The following is a 13,792-nucleotide window of genomic DNA, read 5'->3' as shown; positions in this document are numbered from 1 at the left end:
GATACGATTCAAGTTTGAATGTGGTGTTTAATAGGTGATGGGATCCTGCTGCACTCACCTGCAGGGCCTCTTTCACCTTTCTCTCCAGGCCATCCTGGGCTTCCTGGATCTCCTTGCGTGCCATAAATAACCTTTCCATGTTTATCAATAATCTGCAAGGGGAAGGCATGATCCTTTGAAAAAGTGACTTCCGGAGCACAGCACACAAACATGACAGGCCCGATCGGACCCAAAGTGACAGCTGGAGAGGTGTTTTGGGCAGGATTCTGAAACTCAGGGCTCAGGTGGCCAAAGGTCATTAATGGCAGAGCTATGGAAAGTGGGATGAGCAGAAGGCCAGAAATGAAAAGGTCCAGTGATTGTCTTTCATTTTCTTTTAAATGATGCCACATAGTGGAAGCCAATTCTGGCCAATGTAATCAGTCCTTCCCAATTACACCCAATTAACCTACTATCTCCATAAGTTTTGGGAGGAAGACAGAGTACTGAGGAAAACCCATGCAGGTCACAGGGAGAACATACATACTCCTCACAGACAGCGCTGGATTCAAACCCAGGTGCTGTGCTAACCGGTCAGATGTGACAGAGGGGTGGGAAGATCTTAAAGGGTTGTAAGGTCCGAGCTGATCAGAGGGGAGGGAACAATAATGAGTTTTGTAAAAGAATGATGATGGGGAACCAAGACCAGTGAGGCTCGTGAGGGTCAGTGACTGCAGAGTGGGGGGGGTGGGGGGTAACCAAGATGGTGCATGTCAGGACAGCAGACCTCACTATGTGTTCCTGGTGTTGCTTTGAGGGACCTTTCTGGATTCAGTCAAAGACAGTGCCTCAGAAGCTGAGGATCTCAGGCCACTGAGATGGCTGTTGTGTTTTTGGATGAAGGTTGAGATCCAAGACAAAACTGCGCTGGAGGGAAAGAGTTTGTCCATTTATCTGGCACAGACTGACTGGGTCAGATGGTCTCCTGTGCAGTGAGATTTCATCACTTTGACAAAAGAAATCTGAACCATTTCTGGTGAAATCTCCTTCTAACTCTGATCACAATTTTTTTTCCAAGATACTTACGACTCCGGGGGGCCCATCAAGTCCTTGACTGCCTTTTTCTCCCTACAGAGAATATATTCAGTTGTTACTCCCCAGAAGAACATACGAGTTCCCTAAATTCTTGGCCTAATCTTACCAGCATCCCTAAGTTTCCACCAGCCTGACACCAATCCAAAACAGAACTCGGAAAACTCCCATGGATCACACCCCCAATGCTCTTCATAAATTCACCTGATTACTTTCCTCCCACTCACCATCCTCCTCTCCCTCCATCAACCCTTCTCTCCCTCCATCCACCCTCCTCTCCCTCCATCCACCCTCTTCTCCCTCCATCCACCCTCCTCTCCCTCCATCCACCCTCCTCTCCACCCATCCACTTCCTCCTCTACCCGCTCTCCTTCCACCCATCCTCCTCCCCCTCCCCCTCCATCCATCCTCCTCTCTCTCCACCCACCAATTCTTTACTTCATCCATGCATCTCTCAATCTCTCCCATCACCTCCCTGCCTTCCCAGAACCAACATATGATGAAACTCTCCAGCAGGAAGAGGAGTTACCTTAGGACCATCCTGCCCATTCAAGCCTGGCTCACCAGGGTAACCTATTGGACCCTACAAGTTAAAAAGATCACAGGATTACTTTCTCACTCATTGCCCAATTAACATTCAGGACAAAGTCTGCCAGTTGGTTTCGTTAGCTTCACTTACAAATTCCCCAGTCAGAGTGCTGGGAAATGGAAGGGAACAGAGACTCTGGTCATCTGCTGAGCTCTGGAGCATATTTAGCTATGAGCCTTGAAACGAAGCCAGGAGCCCAGGCTTCCCTAAGTTTCCCTCTGTGGGTTTGTTCTGGTGTTTAAGGTGTTGGTAGAGTGTCTTCCAGTCTATTTGATCCCACCTTGCCCCACACCCACCATCTTCTGTGCAGTCAGCCACTGCCTAGCTCTGCAGAATGAGCCTCTCCCACATCGTAGTGGAATGAGCCACCTTGGTTAGCGGCTGCTTCCAAAATCTGAGACAGAGGATGGGGTGCACCTCTCCGCCCACTGGTGGGCATGTATCTCACTTACACATCCCACTTCTCTCCCTTACATCAAGATGATGGTGCCCTGTCAACAGTCTACTCCAGACAATCCGTACTGAGATCCAGTCGCAGTGGACAGGGTACTCACGTTCTGGCCCGGGATCCCTGGATTTCCATCCTTGCCGGGTTTTCCCTGTGAATCAGCAAAACCAGAATGATTCAGTGCAGGTCTCTGTACTCACAACTACTACTCGGACCCCCATTACACAGGGAGGATCGTTGGCTTGGGAGGGAGGTTCAGTCCCCTTATGCCCACTCAGCACAACCGCTTTATCCGTGCATGCAATACAGTCCCTCACCCTCTCCCTCTTCATGGGGCAGAGCTCCCTGAAGGGCAATTCTCCACCAACCCAGCTTTAGAAAATCCCCACCATTAGAAAATTCCCACCAGATTGAAACCCACCGCCCATTCCCAGTCTGGATCAGTGCCACGTGCATGAGGTTAATGTGAACCGTCCTGAGGGAAAAATTGCCAAAGACAACCAAAGTCACCCTCTCTGCTGGCATGGTAGGAGGAATGGGCATGTCTACTGCTAGCAACACCCAGCTCCCAGGAATAAATGAAGAATAAAGAAGGAGCTTGCATTGGACTCACCCGTTTCCCTGGGTCACCCATCTCTCCTTTATCACCCTTGATTCCAGGTTGTGAACGCCCCTGCAGTGTTTGAGACATTGGTCAACTTATGACTCCATATCAGATCAGATGCCACTCATTCTCTCTCTTGAGCTTCAGTTTGCCAGCCTCACTCACTCTGGATCACCTCAACACATCAGTGGAGGCAAATTCCGACTGTCAGGAGGCTGGCAAGTACTAAAAGTTAACTGTAAATCACAAAAATCTGTGGACACCCTGGTTGTAGTAAAAACACAAAATGCTGGAGCAGCTCAGCTGGTAAACAGTGCCCTTACAGTAGCAAGTTAAAAATACAGAACCAACATTTTGGGCTTAAGCCCTTCATCAAGGTATGAGAAAATGCCAGTAGGCATCCGAACGAAAAGCCGGGGGGGGGGGGGGGAAGGGGGAAGGTGGCAAAGGCAGGAGATGATAGGTAGGGAGAGGACAGCAGCAATGAGGGGGAGGAGGGATGGTTGGGTGGGTAAGGGGGAAGAGAGGGAAGTACTGGGAAGACTGGATAGGAGGAGGGGAAAGAGAAGGAGAGCGAGTACTTTCTGTCTGGGCACTCTCCAGCCAGATGGCCTTATAAGCCCCTTTCACGGTCCCAAATAAAGTGGGTTGAACTGGGCAATTTAGTGGATAAAAGGACCCAAATGGGCAGGGCGAGTAAAAGTCAACCGGGCTCTGAATCTTGGGTGGGGGGTTGTGTCAGAGCCTGGCTGAAATTTTTTTTATTTTTCACCCTATGAACCATATTAACCAAAATACACACCAACATTTCCCTCTTGAATATACACAGTGTCATTTTCTCCCCTTTCCCCCCCCTCCCTTCACTCCCTTCTTCCCACCCCCCCTCCCTACCCACTGAACATTCAACATATAAAATACAATAAACCCATTAAACAATGTCATCACACAATGAAAATAAACAAGAAAATTGTGTCATCTACTTTTACACACTGGGTCAGTTCATTTCGTCTTCTTCTCATTCTATCATTTTAGGGGGTGTAGGCCCTCTCTGTTGTGCTCCATGTACGGTTCCCAAATTTGTTTGAATACTGTGACTTCATTTTTTTAATTATATGTTATTTTTTCCAGTGGAATACATTTATTCATTTCTATGTACCATTGCTGTTCTCTCAGGCTCTCTTCTGATTTCCAGGTTGACATTATACATTTTTTTGCTACAGCTTAGGCTGTCATAATAAAACTTTTTTGTGCTTCATTCAATTTGAGGCCTAATTCTTTACTTCTTATATTACTTAGAAGAAAGATCTCTGGATTTTTTGGTTTGTGGCTTTTTGTGATTTTATTTAATACCTGATTTAGATCTTCCCAAAACTTTTTCACTTTCTCACATGCCCAAATTGCATGTACTGTTGTTCCCGTTTCCTTCTTACAGCGAAAACATCTATCTGATACTGTTCGGTCCCATTTATTTAACTTTTGGGGCGTGATACATAGCCTGTGTAACCAATTATATTGTATCATGCATAACCTCGTGTTTATTGTATTTCTCATAGTTCCAGAGCATAACTTTTCCCATTTTTCATTTTTTATCTTTAAGTTTAGATCTTGTTCCCACTTTTGTTTGGGTTTACAGCTTATTTCATTGTTCTTTTTCTCTTGCAGTTTGATGTACATGTTTGTTATAAATCTTTTAATTATCATTGTGTCTATAATCACATATTCAAAACTGCTTCCTTCTGGTAACCTCAGCCTGCTTCCCAATTTGTCCTTCAAGTAGGGTTTCAGTTGGTGGTATGCAAACATTGTACCGTGAGTTATACCATATTTGTACTTCATTTGTTCAAAAGATAATGAATTATTTCCCAAAAAACAATTTTCTATTCTTTTGATCTGTTTTCTCTCTCATTCTCTAAAGGAAAAGTTATCTATTGTGAAAGGGATTAGTTGATTTTGCATCAATAATAATTTTGGTAGTTGGTAATTTGTTTTTTTCCTTTCTACATGAATCTTCTTCCAAATGTTGAGCAGATGGTGCAGTACTGGTGAATTCCTATGTTGCACCAGTTTTTCATCCCACTTATAAAGTATATGTTCTGGTACCTTCTCCCCTATTTTATCTAGCTCTAGCCTGGTCCAATCTGGTTTTTCCCTTGTTTGATAAAAATCTGATAGGTATCTTAATTGTCCTGCTCTATAATAATTCTTAAAGTTTGGTAGCTGTAAGCTCCTTTGTTTGTACCATTCTGTTAATTTCTCTAGCGCTATCCTCGGTTTCCCCCCTTTCCATAAGAATTTCCTTATTATTTTCTTTAGCTCATTGAAGAATTTCTCTGTTAAAGGAATTGGTAACGATTGAAATAGGTATTGTATCCTTGGGAAGACATTCATTTTAATGCAATTTACCCTTCCTATCAGTGTTAATGGTAAATCTTTCCAATGTTCTAAGTCCTCTTGTAATTTCTTCATTAATGGCTGATAATTTAATTTGTATAGATGGCCTAGATTATTATCTGGTCTAATACCTAGGTATTGGATTGCTTGTGTTTACCATTTAAATGGTGATTCTTTCTTAAACTTTGTGAAATCCGCCTTATTCATTGGCATCGCTTCACTTTTATTTGTGTTGATCTTGTACCCCGATATTTCTCCATATTCCTTCAATTTCTTATGTAATTCTTTTATTAATAATTCTAGTTCTGTAAAGTATACTATGATGTCATCTGCAAATAGACTGATTTTATATTCCTACTCTTTTATTTTTATCCCTTTTATTTTATTTTCTGTTCTTATCAGTTCTGCCAAGGGTTCTATAGCTAAAGCGAACAGTGAGGGAGATAGTGGACATCCCTGCCTAGTTGACCTGCTTAATTTAAATTGGCTTGATATATATTCATTTACTGTCACCTTTGCCAAAAGTTCCTTATATAATGCTTTAATCCAATTGATATATTTCTCTGGAAGGATGAACCTCTGTAGTACTTTGAATAAATACTTCCATTCTACCCTGTCAAAGGCTTTCTCTGCGTCTAAAGCAACTGCCACTGTTGGCGTCTTATTTCCTTGTACTGCATGGATTAAGTTAATGAACTTAAGATATTGTCCGTTGTTCGTCTTTTCTTAATAAATCCAGTTTGATCTAGTTTTACTATTTTTGGTACCCAGTTGGCTAATCTGTTTGCTAATAGTTTTGCTATTATCTTATAATCTGAATTAAGTAGAGATATTGGTCTATACGATGCTGGTGTTAGTGGATCTTTCCCCGTCTTTGATATTACTGTAATTATTGCTGTTTTACATGAATCTGGCATGTTTTGTGTTTCTTCAATCTGGTTCATTATTTCCAGGAGAGGAGGAATTAATAAGTCTTTAAATGTTTTATAGAATTCTATTGGGAGTCCATCCTCTCGAGGCTTTTTATTGTTCGGTAGCTTTTTTAATTCTGACACTTTATCATTACATACCTCCCTGGTGGATCTATTATTTCCTCCTCTGTTTTGATTGGTACATTTTTATTGATTAATATAGCTACACCTCTGGCTTTTGAATTATATGATGCTGCCGTTACATGCCCTACCCAGTCTCTCCTTAATTTCTTGTGTTCCACTTCCGTTAGATGTGTTTCCTGCACGAATGCTATATCAATTTTTTCTTTCTTCAGTAAATTTAACAGCCTCTTCCTTTTGATTTGGTTATGTATTCCGTTAATATTTATAGTCATATAGTTCAACATGGCCATTTCATACTTTGTTTACATCTCATTTCCGTTTCCTCACCACCACTTTTCCCCATTTCCATTTCTCAGTTTTCTTTTTTTGAACGCACTGTATGACAACACTTCTAAAACATAAAATATTTCAACCATTCCCACATCTAAAATTCCCTTAACCCCAAGTGTCCCCCCTCCTCTCTGAGTCGCCCCTTGTCTCTTGCCGGGCAACCACAACTCGCCTCTCCATTCGGACTGTGAACCCGTTCGCAAGTGTCAACTGATTTCGCAGTGACTGTTATTCTCTCCCACCCAACCCCCTCCAGAAAATACTTTTATATTTGCATTACAACAAAGCTCCACTTCGTTTCTTCTCTTTTTCTTTTTATGTTTTATTTATTTATTATGTAAAAATTTTTTAACCCCTCCTCTTTCCCCCTTCTCCCTTACTTCCCTTTTCTTCCCTCCTTTAGTTCTTACTTATACATTATTTTTACTTCTTTATATGTAGTTTGTCGTCGTTCTTTGTTCTTGTTACATCTCTTCATCTCTCTTTCTGTCTTGCAGGCGTTCTGCAAATTCTCGTGCTTTTTCTGGATCCGAGAACAGTCTGTTTTGCTGCCCCGGGATAACTATTTTAAGAACCGCTGGATATCTTAACATAAATTTATAGCCTTTCTTCCATAGGATCGATTTTGCTGCGTTAAGCTCTTTCCTCTTCTTCAGGAGCTCAAAACTTATGTCTGGGTAGAAAAAATTTTTTTGACCTTCTCTTATTTTATTAATTGCCATCTCCAATATATTTTCTCTTGTCGTATATCTCAGGAATTTTACTAAAACGGATCTTGGTTTTTGTTGTGACTGTGGTTTCAGGGCTAGTGTTCTGTGTGCCATTCCTTCCTGCATTTCTGGCATTCCCAGGACCTTTGGGATCCATTCCTTTATAAATTCTTTCATATCTTTGCCTTCTTCATCTACCTGAAGGCCCACTATCTTTATATTATTTCGCCTACTATAGTTTAGCCCAGCTGAATTAACTCGGATTTGATTTGGTACCTGGTAGAATACAGTGTAAATGGGCATCCGGCTCTACCAGACATCATCACAGGAGGTTGGACCCTCCCCGCTTAGATTCGAGATATTCAGAGGACCAGGTAATTCACAGCCCAGTGTGAACGACTGCCACCCGGGTCATTTACTCGCCTTTTGTTTTGGGGGGGGGGGTTGGCAGTGTAAAATTTCTGCTAAACTTCCCCTCCTCCAATCCAGTTCTCCCCTCCCTTCCCCCTTACCCACCCAGCCATCCCTCCTCCCCCTCATTGCTGCTGTCCCCTCACTCCTTTCTCAGTTCAATGCGGACTGAAGCCATAGAAGGTCCAAAGACGTCTACTACCCATGCCTAGTGATTAAAATGCTCATGTGGATGCAGAAAGCATTAGCATATAGAAGTCTCTGAACAGATATACACACAGGCTTACGAATGCACCGAGAGATTAGCGGAAGAAGACGATCCACTTACTGGGTTACCAGGGAAACCTCTGGGTCCCACCTCCCCGTGATCTCCTTTTTGACCCTGAAAGAAAATCAATGGGAGGATATCAGAATAAACTTGGTAAAATTTCAGTTCCCAAACATTAACTAACCATTTTGACCCATAGATGCTATCTGACCTGCTGAATTCCTGGAGCAATTCTTTGTCTGATCAGAATTCATTTCCACAATATCTGCTTCTGTGACCGCATTACAAGTTCTTCATTATCCTTGGAGTGCAAGATGCAAGTCGACCTTTCTCACTGCTTTATCACAAATGCACTAAAATGTGCCAGACATCAACTAATTTGTTGAAGTAAGTGACTGAGGATAGAGCAAAGTGAGGTTTAACCAGTGCATTCATGAAGGAGAGAGAGGTGCACACATAGTGGGGGGTGGGAATGATTTCTCGAGGCCAGGACTTTTGCAAATAAAAATGTAGCTTCCAAGGGCAGTGATTACTACCAAGGATGTACAAATGACCAGAGGGGGGGAAGATGGATGATGGGGAAGGGGTATAGATAGAGAGGTGATGGAGGAGGAGGAGGGGGGTACAGATGGAGAAGTGATGGGGAGGGGGTACAGATGGAGAATTTGGGGATGGGAAGGGGGTACAGATGGAGAGGTAATGGAGGATGGAGAGGGGGATACAAATGGAGAGGTGATGGAGGATGGGGAGGGGGTACAGATGGAAAGGTGATGGGGATGGGGACAGTGTGTGTAACTGATAGGGAGCTAATGGATGAGGAGGCTGCAATAATTAGTTTGCTTCAGGGGGAGCTGGCATGAACTCCATGGGCCGAGTGGCTCACTTCAGAATCGTTCTGAATTGTTTGAGAGTGAGAAAGAGCAAATGAGTTGAGATAGAAAAATTAGGCAGAATGTTATGGTATATTTTTGTAATGCCAACATTTGACTACCTATAGTAAGGGGGCCAGTGTTTAATGTTTTCATGTAGCAGTAGGTGCCATGAACAGATGTAACATCATTAAACAGGGGCTTCTCGACCAATCACCAGTCCCAACCTTTGCTTGATTTCATTGGATTCAAGTCATCTGATGGTTGGTGGGATGCCAAAGCTCATATTATCTTCAGTACAGTCACTCAGCTGAGCAAAATTAATAGACAGGCAGATTCCAGGGACTATCCCTTGGAAATCTTACCCACTGTTGGGCTGAGTTTTTTTAACTGTAACTTCACTCCAGTGCTGGTGCAGCACAGTATTTGACTCTGTCAGTGAATGGGTGGGCAGCGTATGGGATGGGAGGTTGAGGCCATTCTTTCAATCTCTGCAAAGAATTCCAGGGCTGCTAACTTTCCAGAGATCTCCGAATCTCTGATCTAAATTTCAGAAGAAGCAAATAAATGATCCAAAGCAACAAAATAATCAAACCTTCTCTCCTTTCTGGACTTTTGATTCTGGTGGTCCAATATGTTCCCCATGACCAGGCTCCCCTGGGGGTCCTTGAACCCCTTGATCACCCTGTGAAATACCAACATCTGTTAGAACAACCGAGTAGTAGGTTATATAAAGGAAGGGGATGAGTTAGCAAACAGGATGGAGATTGAAAACTTGGCTGAATGGTGCACCAACCACAACTTTGCACTCAACGTCACCAAAGCTAAGGAGCTAATTGTTGACTTCAGGAAAGGAAGGCCAGAGGTATACAATTCAGTGATCACTGGGGAAATGAGGGGTGGTGAGGGTGAGCACATTTAAGTTCTTAGGAGTCACTATTTCGGAGGATCTTTCCTGGACCCAACACGCCAATGGCTTCATGAAGAAAGCACGCCTGCGCCTCTACTTCCTCAGGAGTTTGCGGAGGTTTGATATGACACCAGAAACCCTGGCAAATTTCTTCAGAAGTGTGGTGGAAAGTGCGATGACTGGCTGCATCATGGTCTGGTATGGGGACACCAATACCCCTGAGTGTAAAGCCTTTCAGAAGGTAGTGGACACAGCCCAGGCAAAATCCTCCCCACTAACGAGTACATCTACAGGGAATGCTGTCATAGGAAGGCATCAGCAATCATCAAAGACCCACACCACCCAGCACATGCTCTGCTCTTGCTACTGCCATCAGGAAAGAGATGTAGGTGCCACAAGACTCACATCACCAGGTTCAGAAACAACTGCTCCCTCCCCACCATCAGACTCCTCAACATCAAACTCCATCAGGGACTCATTTAAGGGCTCTTACTTATGCACTTTGTTGCTTGACAGATTTTTTTTTCTTTCCTTACATGTTTACACTGTGTACATTTGGCAGCCAGAGACTATGGCCCAATCAATATATATCCTTTTTACATCAGGGAACTGGCCATTCACACTGAAGGAAATCTATTGAATTCTCAAATGCATGCTGAATAATCTGTCACTTTGCTTAATTTACAAGAGTATTGACAAAGTTGAACAGGATATATCGTACTTGCAAGGTCAACATGTGTAATAATGTGTTGATTGGTGGATATCCTTTGATTTGAGTTAATCTGCCCGTTTATAAATTGATCTCACCTTCTGACCCTTCTGTCCATAAAACTGCACTCCCATGTTGCCCTGTTTGCAAAATAGAGAGAAGAATTATTTGAGTGGCTGGCTGTAGAAGCAGAAATATTAATCCTGCTACAGATGGAACAGGTTTACCTTTGGTCCGGGAAGACCTGGGATTCCTGGTGGACCCTGGAACAACAAAACAAGCAGATGATTATCAACAATGATTTTAATTTGAGGAGACAGGAACTCAACAGCTCAAAAAGCATCCATGGGCAGGAACAGTCAATCAACAAACCCTGTATCAAGTATAAAGAGAAACCCCCTGTTTTGTCCCCTCTTCACAATCACCCCTACACCCAGCCTTCTCTCCTTTTCCATCCTCCACCATCATATCCCCATTATTTTTTTCTATTCCAGTTCCATTTGGTCTCTCTTTATACCACCACCCTCAACTTCTCTACTTATCAGATTCCCACAGTGCCAGCCTAATCATTCATCCCAACTCTGACCCCCAACCCCTAATTTTGCTCCACTTGACCCCTTGGATTTTCTTGCCTCTCTCCTCTTGTCTGGCATCTGCCAATCATCTGCCTCTGTCCTTCATATTTCACCTCAGCCCTGTACTCCAATCCCACATGGGCCACTGTCCTGCCCCTCCCAAACTGTCCTCTCTACACTGCTTCAGTCCTAACTTTCCTCAGTCCTGAAGAAGAGTTCTGGCCCAAAACATTGACCATTCTTTCTCTTCCATTGAAACTGCTCAACCTGTTGAGTTCCCCCCCCCCCCGCCCCCCCCCCCCGCAGATTGTATTTGGATTTCAGCATCTGCCGTCTCCTCTGTGTCTTGTGAGGGAGATGCAAGAAGGGAACTTACCGCAGGTCCTGGGTAGCCTGGGGGTCCGGGAGGTCCAATGGGCCCTGAAAAACCAGGAGCGCCCTGAAATCAGAAAGACATTGGTTTAGGGGGAAATCCAAACCATGAGCTTGGATGTGGGGGCACGAGTGAAATCTACAACTCACCTTTTTCCCTGGGAGACCTGGGAGGCCCGTGTCACCCTTCAGTACCAGAGTACCAATCATGTCCCCTGGATCTCCCTATTTGAAGACAAACCATCAAGAGGGTTAACAAACCAATCCTGGGATCCATGCTTCTAAGGCTTGCTTGCTTCTCGTCAGATGTCATGGTTGGCGTAACAGTTAACCCAACATCTTTACAGCGCCAGCGATCAGGACCGGACCTGGAATTGAATCCCACGCTGTGTGTCGGGAGTTTGTATGTTCTCCCCGTGACTGAGTGGGTTTTCCCAGGGTGGCTCTGGTTTCCTCCCACCCTTCAAAAACATACTAGTACGTAGGTTAATGGGGTGTAATTTGGGCGGCACGGATTCGTAGGGCCAAATTGGCCTGTTACAGTGCTGTATGCCTAATTTATTTTTTAAATAACTTTTAAAAATTAAAACAGGAGTCTAACTCTACTGACCTTGGTGAGAGGATTACAGGAGTATTACTGGAGCACTTCCAGGGATGAGGCAGTTCTGTGGTGTGAAAGGTCAGAGAGGCTGAGGCTCTTTTCCTTGAGCAGCAAAGATTAAGGGAGATTTAATGGAGACATGGAAGGTTTACTTGGAGTAAGTAAATGGGAAGTGCCTCGAATACAAAGAGGGTCAACGAGCTGGGCACACAGATTGATGACGCCAGCTAGAAATCCAGATGAAGGAGATTCATGCACATGTTGTCACAGCTGTGGGGGACAAGTGGCAGAGGTGGGGGGGGGGGCAGGATGGCTCCAACTGCAAACTTCTTCTCAAGAGGTGACATAGCACTGATGGGCCATATGGTCTCCCGATGTCAACCTGCGATGTTCACAAGGCAGCCCGTTGGACTGCAGTCTCTATGGCACTCCCACCCCTTCTGTGGACTGTTTAAACCAACCCTTATTCCCAGCAGAGACCTGACTTCTGCTTCAAGCCCATACTCCCTGCTTGATCATTGCCTGTATTTGCTGATCTGTCCTGTGTGAGATGCGAACCATTGGGCTGACAGACCAATGGATCCTAAATCAGAAAGTACTTGTTATCTGGGAGTTCATAGGAACAGGAGTTTCCCTTGCATCTGAGATCCTCAGGGAATATTCCACGATGATGAAACCCCTATTGAATTTCTGCAGGAGCACTGTGGAAAGTATCTTTTTTCTTTGGCTTGGCTTCGCGGATGAAGATTTATGGAGGGGGTAAATGTCCACATCAGCTGCAGGCTCGTTTGTGGCTGACAAGTCCGATGAGGGACAGGCAGACACGGTTGCAGCGGTTGCAGGGGAAAATTGGTTGGTTGGGGTTGGGTATTGGGTTTTTCTTCCTTTGCCTTTTGTCAGTGAGGTGGGCTCTGCGGTCTTCTTCAAAGGAGGTTGCTGCCCGCCGAACTGTGAGGCGCCAAGATGCACGGTTTGAGGCGATATCAGCCCACTGGCGGTGGTCAATGTGGCAGGCACCAAGAGATTTCTTTAGGCAGTCCTTGTACCTTTTCTTTGGTGCACCTCTGTCACGGTGGCCAGTGGAGAGCTCGCCATATAACACAATCTTGGGAAGGCGATGGTCCTCCATTCTGGAGACGTGACCAACCCAGCGCAGCTGGATCTTCAGCAACGTGGACTCGATGCTGTCGACCTCTGCCATCTCGAGTACTTCGACGTTAGGGATGAAAGCGCTCCAATGAATGTTGAGGATGGAGCAGAGACAACGCTGGAGGAAGCGTTCTAGGAGCCGTAGGTGATGCCGGTAGAGGACCCATGATTCGGAGCCGAACAGGAGTGTGGGTATGACAACGGCTCTGTATACACTTATCTTTGTGAGGTTTTTCATTTGGTTGTTTTTCCAGACTCTTTTGTGTAGTCTTCCAAAGGCGCTATTTGCCTTGGCGAGTCTGTTTTCTATCTCGTTGTCGATCCTTGCATCTGATGAAATGGTGCAGCCGAGATAGGTAAACTGGTTGACCGTTTTGAGTTTTGTGTGCCCGATGGAGATGTGGGGGGGCTGATAGTCATGGTGGGGAGCTGGCTGATGGAGGACCTCAGTTTTCTTCAGGCTGACTTCCAGGCCAAACATTTTGGCAGTTTCCGCAAAACAGGAAAGCGCTGAAGAGCTGGCTCTGAATGGGCAACTAAAGCGGCATCGTCTGCAAAGAGTAGTTATCGTCTGCAAAGACTGCTTATATCACACCCTGGTTTGAAAATTCCAGTGCCCAGAAATGAAGAAGATTGCAGAAGGTAGTAGTCATAGCCAGATCCATTAAAGGCTTCAAGCCCCCATCCACTGTGGTCACAGCTCAGAGTCACCTGGGATGAAGGGACTGGG

At 44.6% G+C, this 13,792-nt stretch overlaps 1 protein-coding gene across 1 annotated transcript in view; it reads right to left on the bottom strand.

Moving 5' to 3' along the window:
• LOC138739044 (collagen alpha-1(IV) chain-like) overlaps nucleotides 1-13,792 on the bottom strand; it is a 163,400-nt gene that overhangs the window by 77,456 nt on the left and 72,152 nt on the right. Inside the window, exons 9-19 of the mRNA XM_069890427.1 lie at nucleotides 11,463-11,537; nucleotides 11,317-11,379; nucleotides 10,593-10,628; nucleotides 10,464-10,505; nucleotides 9,342-9,431; nucleotides 7,938-7,991; nucleotides 2,722-2,781; nucleotides 2,215-2,259; nucleotides 1,601-1,654; nucleotides 1,066-1,107; nucleotides 59-152 (exon numbers count right to left, since the gene is read on the bottom strand). Of these exons, the coding sequence (XP_069746528.1) occupies nucleotides 59-152; nucleotides 1,066-1,107; nucleotides 1,601-1,654; nucleotides 2,215-2,259; nucleotides 2,722-2,781; nucleotides 7,938-7,991; nucleotides 9,342-9,431; nucleotides 10,464-10,505; nucleotides 10,593-10,628; nucleotides 11,317-11,379; nucleotides 11,463-11,537 (655 nt within the window). The remainder of the gene's footprint in view (nucleotides 1-58; nucleotides 153-1,065; nucleotides 1,108-1,600; nucleotides 1,655-2,214; nucleotides 2,260-2,721; nucleotides 2,782-7,937; nucleotides 7,992-9,341; nucleotides 9,432-10,463; nucleotides 10,506-10,592; nucleotides 10,629-11,316; nucleotides 11,380-11,462; nucleotides 11,538-13,792) is intronic.

The sequence above is a fragment of the Narcine bancroftii genome, chromosome 7, assembly GCF_036971445.1.
Source record: "Narcine bancroftii isolate sNarBan1 chromosome 7, sNarBan1.hap1, whole genome shotgun sequence".
In the NCBI taxonomy this organism is placed as follows: Eukaryota; Metazoa; Chordata; class Chondrichthyes; order Torpediniformes; family Narcinidae; genus Narcine; species Narcine bancroftii.
The sequence above is the reverse complement of the archived record's forward strand: the minus strand, read 5'-3'. Positions and strand labels throughout refer to the sequence as shown.